The 18,595-nt window shown below is 51.3% G+C and overlaps 1 protein-coding gene and 1 pseudogene across 2 annotated transcripts in view; one reads left to right on the forward strand and one right to left on the reverse strand.

Moving 5' to 3' along the window:
• Positions 1 to 354: 354 nt before the first annotated feature.
• Positions 355 to 18,595, reverse strand: part of NR5A1 (nuclear receptor subfamily 5 group A member 1) — a 48,912-nt gene continuing 30,671 nt past the window's right edge. The window contains exons 4-6 of the mRNA XM_082208946.1: positions 13,868 to 13,987; positions 12,920 to 13,067; positions 355 to 4,587 (exon numbers count right to left, since the gene is read on the reverse strand). Of these exons, the coding sequence (XP_082065072.1) occupies positions 4,340 to 4,587; positions 12,920 to 13,067; positions 13,868 to 13,987 (516 nt within the window). The 3' untranslated portion in view covers positions 355 to 4,339. The remainder of the gene's footprint in view (positions 4,588 to 12,919; positions 13,068 to 13,867; positions 13,988 to 18,595) is intronic.
• Positions 5,231 to 6,821, forward strand: LOC309524399 (U6 snRNA-associated Sm-like protein LSm3 pseudogene; annotated as a pseudogene). The gene has a single exon. The product of its transcript is annotated as a U6 snRNA-associated Sm-like protein LSm3 pseudogene (transcript).

Here is an 18,595-nt window from a genome sequence, read left to right on the forward strand (position 1 = left end):
CTATTCCCAGGCTCACTTGTGAGGACACGATCCGAACATCTTCAGCCCCAGGAGGCCTGTAAATAGCCTGCCTACCATCTGCTGCCAAAAGATGTCCTTCAGAGAGGGAGAGAAATGTGCAGAGACAGGGATCTGGCCCTGCTGGTGGAAACTTCTTGCACCCAAGGTGTTGACCACCCATATCATGCTCTCATGGCAGGACTCAGCACTGAACCTGTAATGTAATGATAAATTGAGCAGAGTCTCTGAGCAGGTGCAGAGCGCCTTTCTCCACACCGCCCTGAATGGTACCCAACCAAAGATGCAGACTTTTTTGAGGAGGGGAGGAAAAGAAAACACGCACACACAGAGAGCTATAAGTGAATTGAAAAATTTATTGGAATGTCTTATTTGGTAAGATAGTTCACCACTAACCAATGCTCAGAAGGACCTTCTGAGTAAAATGTTGAGAAGGGAGACACATAAGAGCACTTTTTATTTCATAAGGGAAAAAAACATAATACAGACAGAGCTTGGCACTTCCAAACTGTCTTCTCCAACTCTTTCAAACCAGAAAAGATACACAAAATTAGTCCAAACATTATATGTGGAGCAGAAAATGCAGCAGTGTAATCAAAACCCACAGGGGGGAGGGGGGATGAAGCGATCACAGCAGCATTGTCAAAGCATCTGAAGGCTTCTTCATCAAAGGCTCTGCAAAGGTCTGGTGGGAAGGCACACAACAGCCTCACAGCTGCTCCTCCTCAGAGCTGTGGCTTGGCTCTGATGGGGCGCCACCAACCCCAGATCAGAGAGGAGCTCCACTCGGTCACAGGGCAAGGGCGGGGGGGCCTGAGTGCTTTCACTGAGAAAAGGGGAGCAAGGAGAAAACAAACACGGAAGCCCTGCCATCATCTGGTGCAACCTCTGCTATAAAACAACTGAGTCATTCCTGACATTTTATTACTGTTTTCAAAGCAAGAGGAAGAACAAGCAAGAGGAGGGTCCTCTGCATGGAGAAGACGGGGAAATGCTATTGCATGACAAGAGAGAAGGCAGAACTATTCAACACCTACTCTGCCTCTGTCTTCACCCACAAGGAAAGCGATGCCCAACCTGGTGCTAACTGAATCAATGATGTCTGGAAGATGCTGCAGCCCAAGATAGGAAAAGAGGTGGTAAGGGAACACCTGGCTACTTCAAATGAATTCAGATCTCCAGGACCTGATGAGCTGCACCCAAGGGTACCAAAGGAGCTTGCAGATGTGATCTCAGAGTCTCTATCTATGATCTTTGAGAATTCTTGGAGAACAGGTGAGGTCCCTACAGACTGGAGGTGTCCCCATCTTCAAAGAGAGGGAAAGCAGACCCATGTAACCACTGACCAGTGAGCTTGACATTGATACCAGGAAAGGTCCTAGAACAGATAATTCAACAATCAATCTGTGAGCACTTAGAAAAGGATGCTGTGATTTCTAAGACACAGCATGAGTTTCTCAAAAATAAGGCATGCCAGACGAATCTAATTTCTGATCTTGATCGAGTTACAGCATTGGTGGATCCAGGGAATGCTGTGGACATAATATATCTTCATTTCAGTGAGGCTTTTGACAAAGTCTCCCATGATAGTCTTGCAGATAAGCTGGTAAACGTAGGCTGTAGATCTGTAGCTGGTTGACCGACTAAACCCAAAGAGAGCTCACTAATGGTTCCTTACCATGCTGGAACAAAGTGACAAGTGGTGTTCCACAGGGTTCTGTCCTGTTGTTGTTCAACGTCTTTATAAATGACTTGGATTAAGGAATCTGCAGGTGGGGAGGGATAGCTAATGCTGCAGACTCAGGATTCAAGATGACTTTAACATATCAAAGAACTAACAAAACTAACAAAATGAATTTCAATAGGGACAAATATATGCTTCTACACTTAGGTAGGAAGAAACAGCTGTACAAATATAAGAGGGGGCTAAGTAATACATGGGGAAAGGATATATGGGTCTTAGAAGACCACAAGTTTATCATGAGTCAACGGTGTGATGCAGAAGCAAAAAAACCGAAGCTATTCTAGGCTGAGTTATCAGAAGTCTAGTGTCCAGATCAAGGGAAGTCATAGTCCCTCTCTATTCTGCCTTGGTCAGACCACACTGGGAAGACTGCGTCCTGTTCTGGGCTCCACAGTTTAGGAAGGATGTTGACAAGTTGGAACATGTGCAGAGGATGGTGACCAAGATGACACAGGGTCTGGAAGCCAAGCCTTACGAGGAGCGGTTGTTGGAACTGGGTGTGTTTAGCCTGGAAAGAGGAGACTGAGAGTTCACCATCTTCAAATAACTCCAGGGCTGTCACATGGAGGACAGAGCAAGTTTGTTTCCTCCAGCTCCAAAGGTTAGGACCCAAACCAATGGATTTAAGTTAGAAGAAAGGATATTCCAACTCAATATCAAGAAGAATTTGCTGACAGTAAATTGACAGTGGAGCAGACTTCTGTGAGAGATGCTGGACACTTTCTTCCTTGGAGGTATTTAAGCAGAGGTTGGGTGGCCACCTGTCATGTATGATGTAGTTGAGATCCCCTGCCCTGCAGGAGGCCGGACTAGATGGCCCTTCCAACTTTACAGTTCTAATGTCCTCGGGGGTTCAAGCCATGTTCCAGGAGGGCTCGTACCAAACCACAGCAGGCCCTCTGGAAGACCAACAAGACTAAACTCCAGATGATCCCAATCAGTAGTTTCATGTAGATGAAAACCAGAGCTCCCCAACTGAAGCAGAGAGTGTGAAAGCACATTGCCAAGCCCAAGCAGACATGGCACAAAAAGAGGTTTTAAGATCCTCGCCTGGATTTAAATATTGAAATTTGAATCAGCCGACCTTCAACCGCGTATGGTTGAAATCACACCAGATTAGATGCACATAAGATGCTACTGTCCTGCAGTCCCAGTAGTTGGGGCATAGGATTGGCAAAGGCTGCGGAGCCTCCCTCAAAAAAACGCTCAAAAAGATATTGCAATACAGTAGTACCTCAGGTTACAGGCGCTTTGGGTTACAGACTCCGCTAACCCAGAAATAGTACCTTGGGTTAAGAACTTTGCTTCAGGATGAGAACAGAAACCGTGCAATGGCAGTGCAGTGGCAGCAGGAGGCCCCATTAGCTAAAGTGGTACCTCAGGTTAAGAACCGTTTCAGGTTAAGAACGGACCTCCGGAACGAATTACGGTAAGTACGTAACCAGAAGTACCACTGTACAGGAATGCAGCCTCTTGCCCCAAGCCCCACAAGCACACTGGTGTCTGTGGGTCACACCCTGGTGTGATGCTCCTCAGAAGGAGATGGGGAGGCCCTGTGAGAGGGGTACGTGTGTCTGGGTCTCCATCAAACCACTCAGGGTAGTAAGAGCTGCCTAGGTCATGGGCTGGGCAAGCAGTGCTTCTAGCTGGGTCTATTTGTCCAGCCACAGTAGTGGTTGTGTCCAGCGGCAGACGAAGGAAGACCCCACCCCAGGAAGCACACAGAAAGACGATCTGAGCACCTGCTCCGAAGGTACAACGGCAAAAAATACATTCAGGAAACAAACATCGGTTATCGTATCCTCCCAACGCAGAGTAGAGGCTCAGGGAATGTGATGTGCACGGGAGGGGGAAGAATATATATAGATATATATAGATATATGAATGCAATAAACAGATAACAAAATCAAAATAAAAGGAGCACCTGACTTGCTCAACTCATAGCTGCAAGGCCTCGGAGAAAGGTCTCCCAAAATGAAGCCCCAAGGGGAAGAGGGGCTTCAGTGTATCTGAGGCACAACAAACTCACTCTCGTGGTGGCCCATGGGCCACAGAAATCATCCTTGTGGCCAACAAGGCCACTACCTGCAGAGGGACAGGTGAGGTGCAGGGGCCTTCCAATGGGTAGCTGCACTGGGCCTTTTTCTCTCTTTCCCCAGCAACCTAGCTAGAGGACCATGCCTGGAGAACAGGTGGAGAGCTTGGGCAGATGCCTCCACTCTCACACACCCTGAGAGAAGACTTCTCTTCCGCCCACTTAGGAAAACAAACTCCCACCCAAAGTGTCCCCTAAATGGCCTCCAAGGGCAGTCCCCACACAGCTGAGCCCCATGGCTTTTAGAGAGCGAGAGCCTGGGACTCAGGAGGAATCACACCAAAAGGCAGGCAAGTGTTGGGCTCTGTAGGAAAGACGGAACGTGGAGAGGTCGCCTGTGGGGAGGGGAAGACGGGACACTCACCCTTCCTCCCTGTCACTCGATGCACCCCTCCAATCCTCCCTGCCACCCCCCTTGCCCCTCTGCTGCCATGAGTCTCTTCCCCAGACGAAAGGGGGGCGGAGAGCCTTTCTGGGCGCTCTCAACTCCGCTTGGCGTGAAGCATCTCAATCAGGAGGTTGTTGCAGGGGACTTCCCCGCTCAGGTGCTTGTGGTACAGGTACTCCTCCGCTTGCATGCTCAGGGAGCGGATGTCAGACAGCTGCATCAGAAGCTGGCGGAACTTGTCCGTGGCGTGCGGGTAGTTGCAGACGGTGTACTGCATCAGGGCTGCGTGAGCCTTCTCCTGGGCTTCCTTCACCACGCTGGAATTCTCCAAGTATTTCACATCTGCAGCGGGGGGGGGAATAAGGGGGGACATGCGTTGAGTGGGGGAACCTCTCTTGAAGGGAGGGACTTCCTCCTGGGCGCACAGGCATGGAAGGTGTCCCTTGCAGAGCTCGCACAAGCCACTGGCTGATATCTGCAAAACGGCTGAGGTTGATGGAGAGGCTCACAGGGGAAAAGAGAAAAGGGGACTTGATGTGACCTGAAGGAAGCATATACAATTGCATGTGGTGTGGAGAAAGCAGAGTTCCCCCCCTCCCTCTCGCCTGATGACGCCAGAACTCGTAGACATCCAACCAAGCTAAATGTTGGGAGATTCAGGGCAGAGAAAAGGAAGTAGTTCTTCATGTAGCACAACATTAAACTATGAAACTCCCTCCCACAGGAGGCGGTAAAGGTAAAGGGACCCCTGACCATTAGGTCCAGTCGTGGCCAACTCTGGGGTTGTGGCACTCATCTCGCTTTACTGGCCGAAGGAGCTGGCGTACAGCTTCCGGGTCATGTGGCCAGCATGACTAAGCCACTTCTGGCAAACCGGAGCAGCGCACGGAAACGCCGTTTACCTTCCCGCTGGAGCGCTGCCTATTTATCTACTTGCACTTTGAGGTGCTTTTGAACTGCTAGGTTGGCAGGAGCAGGAACCGAGCAACGGGAGCTCACCCCACTGGGGGGATTTGAACCGCCGACCTTCTGATCGGCAAGTCCTAGGCTCTGTGGTTTAACCCACAGCGCCACCCGCGTCCCAACAGGAGGCAATGATGGCCACCAATTTGGAGAGCCTTGATGGAGGTTTGGACAAATCCATGGAGGAGGAGGAGACGAGCCACAGTTACTGTACTGTGTCTCCGTGGTCAAGAGGCAGAGAGGCTTCTGAATACCAGATGCAGGAAAACACAGGAGAGGAGACCTGCTCTTGTGCAAGGATCCTGCTTGCTGGTTTCCCACGAGCATCTAGTCAGCCACTGTGAGAACAGGACTAGATAGCTCATTGGCCTGATCCAGCTAATGGCTCTTCCTACCTTCATAAGCTTCATCTGCCTGGATGAACAAGGACTGACCTTGCCAGCCTTATGCTTTGCAGATGAGCATCACGCTGGTAAAGGCTATGCGAGAAAAACAAACTGTATCGGACAATCAGTTCTTCTTCTTGCATTATGGTGTTCCCTAAACAAACCTTCACTTCAAAGCCACTCTGTTGTGTTCCTCTCTAAACACCGGCTGGAGGGATTGGGGCTTAATCTGTTTGGCCTTCCCAGGTGACAGCAGGGCTCAGCTGACATGGAAACCATGATCCAAGGTGCCTGAAGCAGCTCAGCCAAAAAGCAAGGGGTAGGAGGGTGAGAGAGACAGGTGTGAAGGTGTAGCGATAAGCATATGCCTCTTAAGCTGTGCACCTGCCTGAAAATGTGCCTGCTCGTGTACACTGCTCTTGAAAACTGGGCAAAAGCTGCCAGTGCAAGCGTGCTTCCTTGGGCCTGACTTCATCCGCTGAGCGTGGCCACAGGGGCCAAGCAGCAGCAGTGGGAGGGGGCTCCAGCTCCGTGGTGGGCAGCCACCTGTTCTTGCCACGCTCACAAGGGGGAGATGAGGCTTTTCAAGGCTAACTGGGAAGACACAGCGGGCCACGCTCTGGGGGTGCCACCAAAACCTCTCCTCCCTCCCTCTCACTCCCAACACTCAGCCTAGAACCACAGAATTCTGGCCTCACCTCCCAAAGGGCATTGAAGGGGCTTTGAAAAAATGGCGGATGAGGTGGAGCAGCAACAAACCACAAATTCTGCAGAAGAGTCATTGGATCTCATCAGGCTTGGTCTTGATGAACGAATGGATGTGAAAATGAGAAATGACCGAAAACTTCGAGGCAGATTACATGCTTGTGACCAGCACTTAAATAAGATTTTGGGTGATGTTGAGGAGACTGTGACAACAATAGAAATGGATGAAGAAACCTATGAAGAGATTTATAAATCTACCAAAAGGAATGTTTTGATGCTGTTTGTCTGAGGAGGTGGAGTTGTACTTGTAGCTCCTCCACGGAGGGTTTGGCTGAAACCATGACAAAAATGGTCATCGTTTCAAGAATGTTGGACCTCTGGACACTGTCTTCTGATACCCTTAAACATTAAGATTCCACCCTTAATTCTGAAAGACCACCCAAACCTGATTGTTTTGAAGGCGTAAGATCATTTGGTATATAAGTTGATACAAGGGTTTTTCCCCGAAATAACTTAAGTGCAGGTGTCTTTATGTATCAAATCAGTGGATATATCAGTGGATATATCGGCTGCGGCTCCAAACTGGTGGAATGCTCTGTCACAAGAGACTAGGGCCCTGCAGGACCTGACATCCTTCCGCAGGGCCTGCAAGACAGAGTTGTTCCACCAGGCCTTTGGTCAGGGCGCAGCCTGACTCCCTCCTCTGGCAACCTGCACAGAATTTTACTTAATTGGTTGCCATCAATTTGATTTAATTAATTTTTATAATGAAATATTTTTAGATTTTGTGATCATTTGACTGATTATTTGATTGTTGTTAGCCGCCCTGAGCCCGGCTTCGGCTGGGGAGGGCGGGATATAAATAAAATTTATTATTATTATTATTATTATTATTATTATATAACCATTTTAGTTGCACTTGTGGCTGCTGATCTTTTTAAAGAAATAAATCTGTTTGGGTTTGGGGTTTTTTGTATGTATGTGTTTATAAGCACTTTTCCCATTTTGGCGGTGGGGCAGGAAGGGCATTGAAGCATTAGAAAAGATTCTGAAAGGGGCCGTCAGAATGACCAAGGTGAGGGTGGAGCCATGGCTGGAGGTTGCAGCCCTGGGGACGTTTTGATTTGGAGAAAAGGTGAGTAAGAGGCAGCGTGGCAGAAGTGTATAAAATGATGGAAGGCACAGAGGAAAGAGGGAAGTTTTTCTCCCTCTCTCAAAACAAGAGAACTCCAATGAAACTGGAGTTTGCTGGCACTGAAGGACAGCAGAGCTCCAGAGCCTCAGGCAAAGCACAGTCCAAGCCGTGAACCTGGGACCTCCTGCAGGTGAAGGTGCTCTCCTGCAAAACGACGGCACTTCCCTTAAAAACAGCAGTGAGATTTCAGTCCTCAGGGTTCTGAAGAAAGGGCTGGTTTAAATACCTCACCCTAAGGCTTGCACACAGTTCCCAGGGGATACAACCGAGCCTAACCACCTGTAACTGAAAACAACAACAACAACAACAACAACAACAACAACAACATACTGCTTCCTGCTGCATCCCACCTGGGTAGAATTGTAGGCTGCAGGGTCCTTGGGGCAGGGACCTGCCCTTGTGTCCTCTGTAAAGCAGTTCTGGGTGGCCTGCTGCCCTCCAAGCATTGCTGGACACACAGCTCCCATAGTCCCTGACCAGGCTGGCCAGGGCTGATGGCAGTTAGAGGACTGCAAGGCTCTCATCCCTATAAAACACTCAGGACTTGCTTCTCTCAGCCGTGCCAAGTTCTGGACCCAGCCCAACTAAAGGCCAACAAGGTCTTCCCAAAAGGTGGAGTGCCAGTATCACAATGGCATTAGACAAATCTGTGGTGCAACACTTCTGGTGCCCTGGCCTCAAAAAGGGATGTGCAGAGTTCAGAGAAGGGCAACCCAAAGGATGAGGGAATGGCAAAGCTGGATTTAGGGGAGCGCAACAGTTTCTCTGCACTGGGCGCTGAGCTGAGAGGGCACCGTGGCGAGTGCTGCAACAATGTGAAACGGAAGGCAATTGGGGGGGGCTGGATTTTGGCATTGCACAGGGCGCCACTGAAATTTGGAAGCCCAAAGTTCACTGGGGATGTAGGGACTCCCCTGTGAAGAAAGGTTGCAGCAATTGGGACTTTTTTGTGTAGAGGAAAAGTGAGAAAGAGGCAGCGGCAACATCAATGCTCATAGAATTACACGTGGCACAGAGAAAGCGGGCAGAGGAAAACTTTTCTTCCTCTCTCCTCACGCCAAAACTCGGGGATAGCCAACGAAGCTGAAAGTTGGAAGATTCAGGACAGATCAAAGAAAATACCGTATTTTTTGCTCTATAAGACTCACTTTTTCCCTCCTAAAAAGTAAGGGGAAATGTGTGTGTGTCTTATGGAGCGAATGCAGGCTGCGCAGCTGTCCCAGAAGCCAGAACAGCAAGAGGGATTGCTGCTTTCACTGCGCAGCGATCCCTCGTGCTGTTCTGGCTTCTGAGATTCAGAATTTTTTTTCTTCTTGTTTTCCTCCTTCAAAAACTAGGTGCGTCTTGTGGTCTGGTGCGTCTTGTAGAGCAAAAATATGGTACTTCTTCACACAGAGAAGAGTTTAACTATGGAACTCCCTCCTGCAGGAGGCAGGGGTGGCCACCAACATGGACGGCTTTCCAAGAGGATTGGAACGACATCTGGAGACCCACAGGTGGAGAACCACTGCATCAGCCTTTCTCAACCTGTGGGTCCCCAGATGTTGTTGGACTACAACTCCCATCACCCCTAGCTAGCAAGGCCAGAGCTCAGGGATGATGGGAGTTGTAGTCCAACAACATCTGGGGACCCACAGGCGGAAACAGCAGGAGGGGAGAGGGCACTCTCTGGCACTTGGCCGCTGCTTATGGGTTTCCCATAACGGGCGTCTCACTGGCCACTGGGAGAACAGACTGCAGGTCTGGGAGGGCCACGGGCCCCATCCTGCCTCGGGGCTTTTTCCACGTTCCCCTGACCTGGGCCTTGTGCTGAGCACCTGAGGCGCTGACTGCCCCCTTTCATTTCTGAGTCACCGCTGGGATAATCAGGCACGCAATTATGGAATCTCTTCATCTGCATAACATTATCGTGGTTTTCGTTTCCAGGAGAAAGAGGGGGAGGGGGACACGCAGCCCTCACACTCGCACACCCTAGAAGTTACGTTGCTGAAGCCTTCTCTTCCCTACCCCCCCACCCCCCACCCCCCACACACACACTTTGAGGTGGAGCAACAATAGAGGGTTCATCTTGATCAACTCACCTGGTTTGCAGAAGAAACCCTATTCACGGTTTAATTGAATATTTGAATAATCTTTTCATTCCTGCAAGGCATAAAGAATGTTGTCCAAATAACATCGACGCGCTCCATTGAGAGAGCGGCTGCAAAGACTCCGTCCTGTGACAAAAGCCGCCCCACACACAGGCGGAGCTGCCGGGACAATTTCTATGCCCTCAAGAGTTCTTTGCATTCAGCGCCGCTTTTGTCTGCTGGAGGCTTCTGATAAATTGCAATCGCTTAAGGGAATGCAGGCGCATAAAAGCCGCTCTTGCTCCGCATCCCCTCAAGTGGCTGGCTGGAGAATGGAAGTCAGGCAGGCGCGTGTGGAGGGGGGGGGTCAATCCATTAAGCTTCTATTAAGCCCTTCTGGAGAACAAAGCTAACCTGTGCCGTCCCTCATAAATATTGCTGTTCAGAGAAGCCCTAATTTTAATTAAACCTCTTTTACCTGCTCAGGAGAAAAATCTATTTAGACTCAAATGGCGCCCTTTCCTCCCCGCTCTCGCACCCCTGTGTTTGTGCATGCACACACACACAAACACACACATACACACAGATGCCAAGTGCAGATTGTGAGCTGGAGGGAGAGAGAGAGAGAGAGAGAAGACATTCTTTTATTCAGGGCAAATACAGCCGGCATATATAAGTGAGGAGGTGGCAGCTCCCGTACAGCCGAGGGCACACGGCTTGCAGCATAATCGGCACCACGCTCAGAGAGGGATGTTGGGCACGGGGCATGGGCAGAGGGCAACCTTTTGTTCCTGGTTTTCTTCGGGGAAGGAGAAAAGCTTCCACACCGGCAGCTGGAAGTTTTAACGCAATGCGCAAAAAGGGAAGGGAAGGCATCGTGGAGGCGGGGGTGGGGGTGTCCTTTGCCGCGAAGCCAAAGAGAAACACCAGTTGCTGAAAACCCACAGGAGGCCAGAGTGCACTGGCACTCAGGTCCTGCCTATGATCTGCCCATGGGGGCATCTGTGAGACCAGGGTTCTGGACTCCATGGGACCCCTCGGGCCTGACCCAACGGCAGACCTTGTCTTATATGCTCTGAAGAAGATCATTTGACCTTCCAGAATTCTTCTGGAAGGAGTAAAGGAAGCCCTTCCTCACACAGTGCATGGTTAAACCATGGATCTCTCTCCCCCAGGACGGCCACCAACTTAGATGGCTTTAGAAGAGGACTGGGAAAAGTCCTGGAGGAGGAGGAGGAGAGGGCTATCAAAGGCCACTAGTCACAATGGTTATGCTCCACTTCCACCGTCTGAAGCAGAGGTGTCTCTGCCTTCCAGTTGTGTGGAGAGAGCCCTGTTTGCTGCCTTTGCTCAGTTCCGGAGCTTGAAGCCTTGCTCTCTTTGGGCGTGGGGACGGCTGCAGTTCCTGTCGCTTTGCACCTTGTGGCTAAGGGGCAAGGCAGGGAATGGGTGGTACTTAGAATCTTTTGAGTGTGTTAAATCTGAAGCAGCCAAACCTGCAACGTTCTCTTGCCTGTTTATGGAGCTTTGAGTTCAAGATCAAGGAGCTAGAAGAGCTGCGTGTGTCTAGACCAGTTCTCAATTTCCATTATTGCTCAAGTTGCAACCTTTAGCTGGCGGTTCTGACTTCCATACCCCGGTCTCTTGGCCACTGCAGGAAGTGTCCCTAGAGGGATGCTGTACAGAAGGAAGCATGGAACGGTTTCACAGCTGGACCACTGGGTCATAACTGGCTGAGGGGAGGCAGGTCCATAGCTAGGGGGTGGTGAGGTGGACCCCCGCCAGGCGTGCAAGCAATGGGGGGGGGGCAAAATCAGCTTAAAATATGTCCATAAATATAAATATTGATTATTGCCTCATAAGAATAGAGGGAGAATTGAATGGGGGGGGAGGAGAGGTGGAAAGAAGAGCTAATTTGTCCGTGGCTCGGGGGTGCAATCTGGACGGTTCTGCCAGGGGCGCAAGATCGCCTAGCTATAGCTCTGGCAGGAGGGAAGAGTGTTGATGTGCTCAAGCCCTGGTTGTGGTTTTTCCACCAGGGCACCTGGCTGGACAATGTGGAAACAGGAGGTTGCCACTCGTCTCATCCAGCCTCGATTTATGCAAAATAAAGAGGCTTGATTTGCATTCAGGTTGCACAATTCAGGTACAGAATCCCCGGCGGGTTTTAGGCATGAAACTGGCAAACACAGCATTTGCCGGAAGGAGGAAACTTTTCTTAACCTTTTTTTTCTCAAAAGGAGCCTGGACTACAGCTTTGGCAGACGTCCAGGAAGGATACTGCTGCTGGTGTCGTTTCCCTCAAGAGAAGTGCAACGCTGAGCACTTCCACAGAACAGGCAGAAGCTCTGCATTTCAGTCGCTGGGTTCAGCTGCCAAATGGCATTCTATGGGTACAGGCTGGGATAAAACAGCAAGCCTGAGACCCCAAAGAGCAGCAGCAGCTGCCGGTCAGTGTAGGCAATGCTGGGCCGGACAGACCAATCAGCACTAACTTCCCAGTGCAAAAGCAGTCACTGCTTGACCCCTGCCGCCCCAGGGCTGGTGCGCAACCTTGCAGGCCTAGCAGAGGCAGCCAACACCGCCCTAAACCACTCCTGGTACAACCATTTGTAGGAGAGGTTGTGGAGGGGGCGGAAGTGTCGCTCACACCCACACAGACGGCCCCGTTCCACTGCCATGCGCGGGGGGGGGGGGAGGCAAGGCTGCCTGAACTGGTGCTAATCAACTTCTGAGCAGAAAGAAGGGGTCTTTGGGGGCAGGGATCAGAGGCAGGTACCAGTCAAGACAAAACTGACTCCTTTGCAGACCGCACTCCCACATTTCCCTGTCAAGGTCAGAAGTTGTGCACAGTTCCTCTGGGCGATAGGCAGGGCTGTAATCTCCAATGGCTGACCACATTCGAGGCTGTCCCTGAATTCTTCGGGACACAAACACAGATGAACAGTAACTGCTTCATGGCCTCAGCTCTCAACAACACGCTCAAGGAGACGGCCAACATCCATGTTTTTGGAAAGGCCTGTCCAGCAATGTTCCAGTTTACCAGCTGCTGGAGGCCGCAAGAGGTCAGGGGTGGGGCCCTCATTGCTTAAGTCCTGCTTGCCTGGGCACTGTGAGAGGAAGAGGCTGGAGTCGAGCAGCCATGCTCTTAAAACGTCCTTCTGGCAGTAGGGAGGAAGCAAAGACACAGGGGGCTTCCAGCCCCATCCGCCAGACAGACGAACCCACAAGCAAGCAAGTCTCCTCCAAACACCTCTTGTGGTTGAGATCTCAGGGTGGGAGGGGGCTCTCCATGGCAGCCCCTGTTTGCTCTTCCCAGGTCCCTCGCTGCCCCACCCACGCCCCTCGGCACTTACCAAGGCTGAAGAGGATGAGGAACTTCAAGCAGACAAACTCCTGCCTGTCCACCTGGAGAGAATGGAAGTGAGCCACTAGCTGATGCGCTCTCAACATCAAGTTGTTCAGGATGGATCCCGCCTGCATGGTAACGGTCGACATGTTCACCTGGAAGAAAGGAGTGGTGGGCAGGGCTCAGGACCCCCCGAAAAGTACCATCTTGTCAGGGGAACAAGGAGGTTCAAGAGCTGGGCGGTGGGGGGTGACCTCCACCAGAAAGACTTTTGAGCAAGCAGCTGTTAAGGCAGCAGTTAATGGGCTGAGTTGTTGACTAAATTACAAGAAATATGGTTATATCTGGGTGCTGGCTGTACACAGAAGGATAAGTAATAACGACCAAAGTCTAACTAGCCAGGCGATCCATCGCAGGCTGACTCACAAGTGATGTCCCTTAGCATCCCATAGGGCTTCCTCCCAAGTAAGTGTGCAGAATACTGCAACCCAAAGTCTAAATATGTGCAATGGAGTACTTGCAAATTCTCTTCCCCCACCCCCAGCCCCTATCTCCCTCTGCCGTGGGGCAGGGGACCTGTGTCCTCTTACACTCTGTACGTTCCTGGCAAGTCATCGTTCTTATCTACCCACAGCAATAACAGCTCTCCATGTGCGCTGTTTTTTACGTAGCCAAAACTGTCCCAGCCATGTTTGGTGGGGGTGGGATTTTGGGGCGGAAGAATGTAGAGGGAATGCCCACACCCCCAAAAAAAAAAAACCCAGATGCCCAGTGGGCAAAGAAGGCTGACCAACATTTGGGGGTGGGGGCGATGAGACAAGGGGGTGGGCATGGGGAAAGGAAAGGAAGTGGCCAGAATCCCGAGCAACAGCAGTGGCACTTCGCGCGACGACATTTTGCTGCAGCATTTCTGAGCAGGGCCATTGCGGAACCTGCAGAGACTTAGTGCTTTTACCTCCTGGCCTGTCACCAGCAGGATGCTGTGGTCCTTCCCATGATGCACTTGGCGGAAAATGTAGTCAAAGACCAGCAGCTCACTCCAGCAGTTCTGCAGCAGCTTCATCTGGTCACCCACCTGGGAGGAAGAGGAGGAGGAGGAAACAGCTGAGAAGCTTCCTCCAAAGAGGATTTTGTAATAGCAATAATAATAATAATAATAATAATGGCATTTGTATATCATCCTTCATCCGAAAATCTCTTGGCAATTCACAACATAAAAATACTAAATGAGAACACAAAATACATTAAAAAAAAAACCTAAAGAACAAACCAATAACCTTCCTCCCACAAAGAATGCCTGGCTGAAGAAAAGCATTTTCGCCCGACCCCTAAAGATATAGAACGCAGGCGCCAGGCGAGCCTCCCTGGGGAGAGCATCCCACAAATGGGGGGCCACTGCAGAAAAGGCCCCGTCTCGTGTTGCCACCTTCTGGACCTCTCAAGGAGGAGCCACGTGGAGAAGGGCCTCAGAGGATGACCTTGGGGTCCAGGTTAGTTCGTGTGGGAAGAGGCAGCCCTTGAGGTCCTTGAGGTACTGCAATCCTGAGCCATTTAGGCTGTAGAGGCCGAAACCAGCACTTTGAACCAGGCCTAGAGACTAACTGGCAGCCAGCGCCACTGGGTCACCCTCAGTGTCACACGCTCAAATGGTCTCATCCCAGTGAGCGCAACCTGGTCACCAAACTCTGCACCAGCTTAAGTTTAAAAAACAATTTTCGGAGGCTGAACTATGCATAGGCAACAGAAGTTAGGCTTTCCCCGTCCAGATAAGGACGTAGCTGGCCACCAGCCAAAGCTGAAGGAAGGCGCTCCACACTACCAAGGCCACCTTAGCTTCAGGTGACAGCAGAAGGACCCCGAGCTACACACCTGCTCCTTCAGAAGGAGTGTGACCCCATCAAGAGCAAGAATCTGACCGGAGTTCTCCACTCATGTTCAAGCCACTTCCTGGCTTGTTTCCTAAGCCAGCCGGGATCCATGGAGGAGGAGAAGGAACTCCGGGGCATTTGTGTCAATGGTCTTAGTCATTCAGATATTCCGGGGCTTTGACAAGAGTGGCATGACCTTCAACATGCAGAGCAGATGTTTTGCCACTGAGCTGGGGCCCTTTCCATGTCCGGATCCTGCCAGGTGTTAAACGAGAGGCCACATGCATCTGATGTAAGGGCTCTTAGAATCATAGAATCCTAGAGTTGGAAGAGACCACAAGGGCCATCGAGTCCAACCCCCTGCCAAGCAGGAAACCCCATCAGAGCACTCCTGACATATGGTTGTCAAGCCTCTGCTTAAAGACCTCCAAAGTAGGAGACTCCACCACACTCCTTGGCAGCAAATTCCACTGTCGAACAGCTCTGACTGTCAGGAAGTTCTTCCTAAGGTTTAGGTGGAATCTTCTTTCTTGTAGTTTGGATCCATTGCTCCGTGTCCGCTTCTCTGGAGCAGCAGAAAACAACCTTTCTCCCTCCTCTATGTGACATCCTTTTATATATTTGAACATGGCTATCATATCACCCCTTAACCTCCTCTTCTCCAGGCTAAACATGCCCAGCTCCCTTCTCTCACTTTATAGGCAGGGCCCCAGGACTTCAGCAAGACCTACGGAGGATGCCTGCCCACCAGGCACCCTGTAATCCCCCCCCCCACCAGCTGAGCACACTGATAGGGGCCTTGTGGCTACACACAGCCACTTTTTAAAAATTTTGCACACAGCACCTGACCTAACACCATTCTGGGATCTTTCAAAGGCACCTAAGAACCAGAGGTGCTTAGAAGGTGGTCCCCACAGCCAGGTAAGCCCACCTGACAGAGAAAGCCACCCACCAGCAAACACTTGGGCCCCACTTAAAAACCTGGAGCCAGCCCTGCCAGAACTCCATGGGGCAGATGCAAAGTATCCTTCAGTGGCTTCTAGGTCAATTATCACCAACCTGCTAGCGTAAAAGGTTAAAGCTGTGCCAGTTTAACATATATTTAAGCCTTAATATATATTTAAGGGACGTGGGTGGCGCTGTAGTCTAAACCACAGAGCCTAGGGCTTGCCGATCAGAATGTCGGAGGTTCGAATCCCCGCAACAGGGTGAGCTCCCGTTGCTCAGTCCCTGCTCCTGCCAACCTAGCAGTTCGAAAGCACATCCAAGTGCATGTAGATAAATAGGTACCGCTCTAGCAGGAAGGTAAATGGTGTTTCCGTGCGCTGCTCTGGTTCGCCAGAAGCGGCTTACTCCTTCTGGCCACATACCCGGAAGCTGTCTGCTGACGAATGCCAGCTCCCTCGGCTTATAGAGCAAGATGAGCGCGCAACCCCAGAGTCGTCCGCGACTGGACTTAACGGTCAGGGGTCCCTTTCCCTTTACGCCTTAATTGTCGCTGACTAATTATTGCATCTCCTTGCCATTCTGCTCCCACCATACCGCTTCCCCCAACTAAGATTTCAATTCAGGCACCTGGTAGAGTGAGTTGGAGTCGCAGCAATACATTTCTTGGCCTTTAAGGTTCCACAAGAGTTTCCGATTGTTCCCCCAAGTCACAACTTTGCCCACCACCTTCTAGACTTGTAGGATTCTGGAAATTGAGCACATTGGGACATCCTGCAAGTGCCTCACTCGGCCAAGTGCTTGTGTGAACAGGACAGAGCCAGGGCTCTCCAGTCCGCAGGGCTGAACAGCACTTGGGGACACAGGTTGATAAACCACCAAAAGATTTATGGCTTTATCTGCCGTGGCAAAAACAGTCCCTTGCTGCAACTTTTTTAGTGGGCAAATTTATGAGGACACCAGCTTCTGTGGGTCAGCATCTGGGGCAGGCATCCAGGGCCAGGGCCCCGCTCCGCAGAGGGGCCAGGAGGGGCTCCCAGAGCCAGTTAGCAGGTTGGACAAGGAGCTGGGGGGCCGGGCTTCGAATCCCTGCTCCCCCATGAAGCTTCCCTGGGGGGGGCAGCCTCTGCCTCTCAGGCTAGACTACCTGGCAGGACTGCTTTGTGGGTGAGAGCCTTGAGGGGGGACATGAATGCAGAGAGTAAGGACAGCAAAGAAGTGCTTTCTGGAAAGTAGGGCAGACCCACTGAGGAACATTGGGCCAGTCGCTGCTTCTCAGCCTAGACTACACCTCACAGGGTTGTTGTGAAGATTCAGCAAGGAAGGGGAGGAAGACACACACAGAGACCATGAGCACTGCTTAGAGCGCCTTGAAAGGAAGGCAGGAAGAAAGGAAGGAAGTACAATGAATTGTTTCAGCCTCCCTGCCTCCTCCTCAGGCTCCAGGGGCAGTTTGTGGGGGCAGCTCAGCAAGGGTGGCAGTGGAGACCCCGCCCCCAGCTGCAAAGCAAGCACAATGGCTGCTTGGCTCATCAGCGCTCTTATCTGAAGCCCCTGGCATCTGGCCCAGTTCTCAACACAGTGTCTTGCTGGGCGCATCCCCCATCCCTAAGGGAGGGAGAACCACCCCGTTGTTTGCACACAAAAAGGCCAGTGTCTCTCGGGAGGCTGCTGTCGATACATTTTGCCCTCCGGGACACAGTACGTGCTCCTCCAGCAGCGTGAAGGAATGCAGAGTGGAAGGAACCGGCTGTTAGGGAAAGCCCCACTTTACTCCCCGGTGCCAACGGGGTGCCCTCCCCCTCACCTGCGTGCCCAGGAAGGATGGGGGCAGGTTGCAGAGGAGGGGGGGTGCTGCGTTGCTAAATCCACAGCAGTCTTGTGGAGGTTTGGGGGTGCAGAGGACGCCTCCAAGGATCTCCACCTGGTGGCTTCCACAAGTTGTATACTCTCTCACACCCACCCAGGAGGATAATCATAATAATACCCTCTTATGTGGTGTGACGCTGTGGTCTAAACCACAGAGCCTAGGGCTTGCCAATCAGAAGGTCGGCGATTCGAATCCCTGCGACAGGGTGAGCTCCCGTTGCTCGGTTCCTGCTCCTGCCAACCTAGCAGTTCGAAAGCACGTCAAGTGCAAGTAGATAAATAGGTACCACTCCGGCAGGAAGGTAAGCAGCGTTTCCATGCGCTGCTGTGGTTCGCCAGAAGCGGCTTAGTCAAGCGGTCTGTGGACAAACACCAGCTCCTTCAGCCCATAGAGCAAGATGAGCGCGCAACCCCAGAGATGTCCGCGACTGGACCTAACGGTCAAGGGTACCTTTACCCTACTGGACTGTGGAAAGGATTACTGCCTTGTACTCGGTCAGAGCGCTGGTCCACTTGGCACACCCAGCATACCCTGACTGGCAGCCCTGGCTCTCCAGGGTCTCAGGCAGGGGGTGACCCCAGCCCTACCTGGAGATGAGGCCACTGGGGATTGAACAGGAGAACTTCTGCATGCAAAGCATTTGTTCCACCCCCGGAGTTGTGGCCCTTCCTCTGTCAAGACTTGCAAGATGCGTTTTGGATAAATGAAACACCCCCCAAAACACTTTGGGGCCTCTCCAGACCAGGGACGGGGACACACACACACACACACACACACACACACTGTCAGGTGTATTCTGCAATAGTAATAGCTCGTTAGTGGTGGGCTTCTTCTGGACATAGTTCTCCCAAAGTTCCCAAAATGTTGACCCCTGGAGGGGCATCTCTTGTGCTATATAGCACAACAAAAGTGGGACAAAACAAACAAACAAGCAAATGGGAGCCTTTGTGGTATGCAATGTTGCAGGATTTCAGCAGGAAGTTATGGGACAGGCACTGAT

Source organism: Podarcis vaucheri (assembly GCF_965113315.1).
Source record: "Podarcis vaucheri genome assembly, chromosome: Z".
Lineage (NCBI taxonomy): Eukaryota > Metazoa > Chordata > Lepidosauria > Squamata > Lacertidae > Podarcis > Podarcis vaucheri.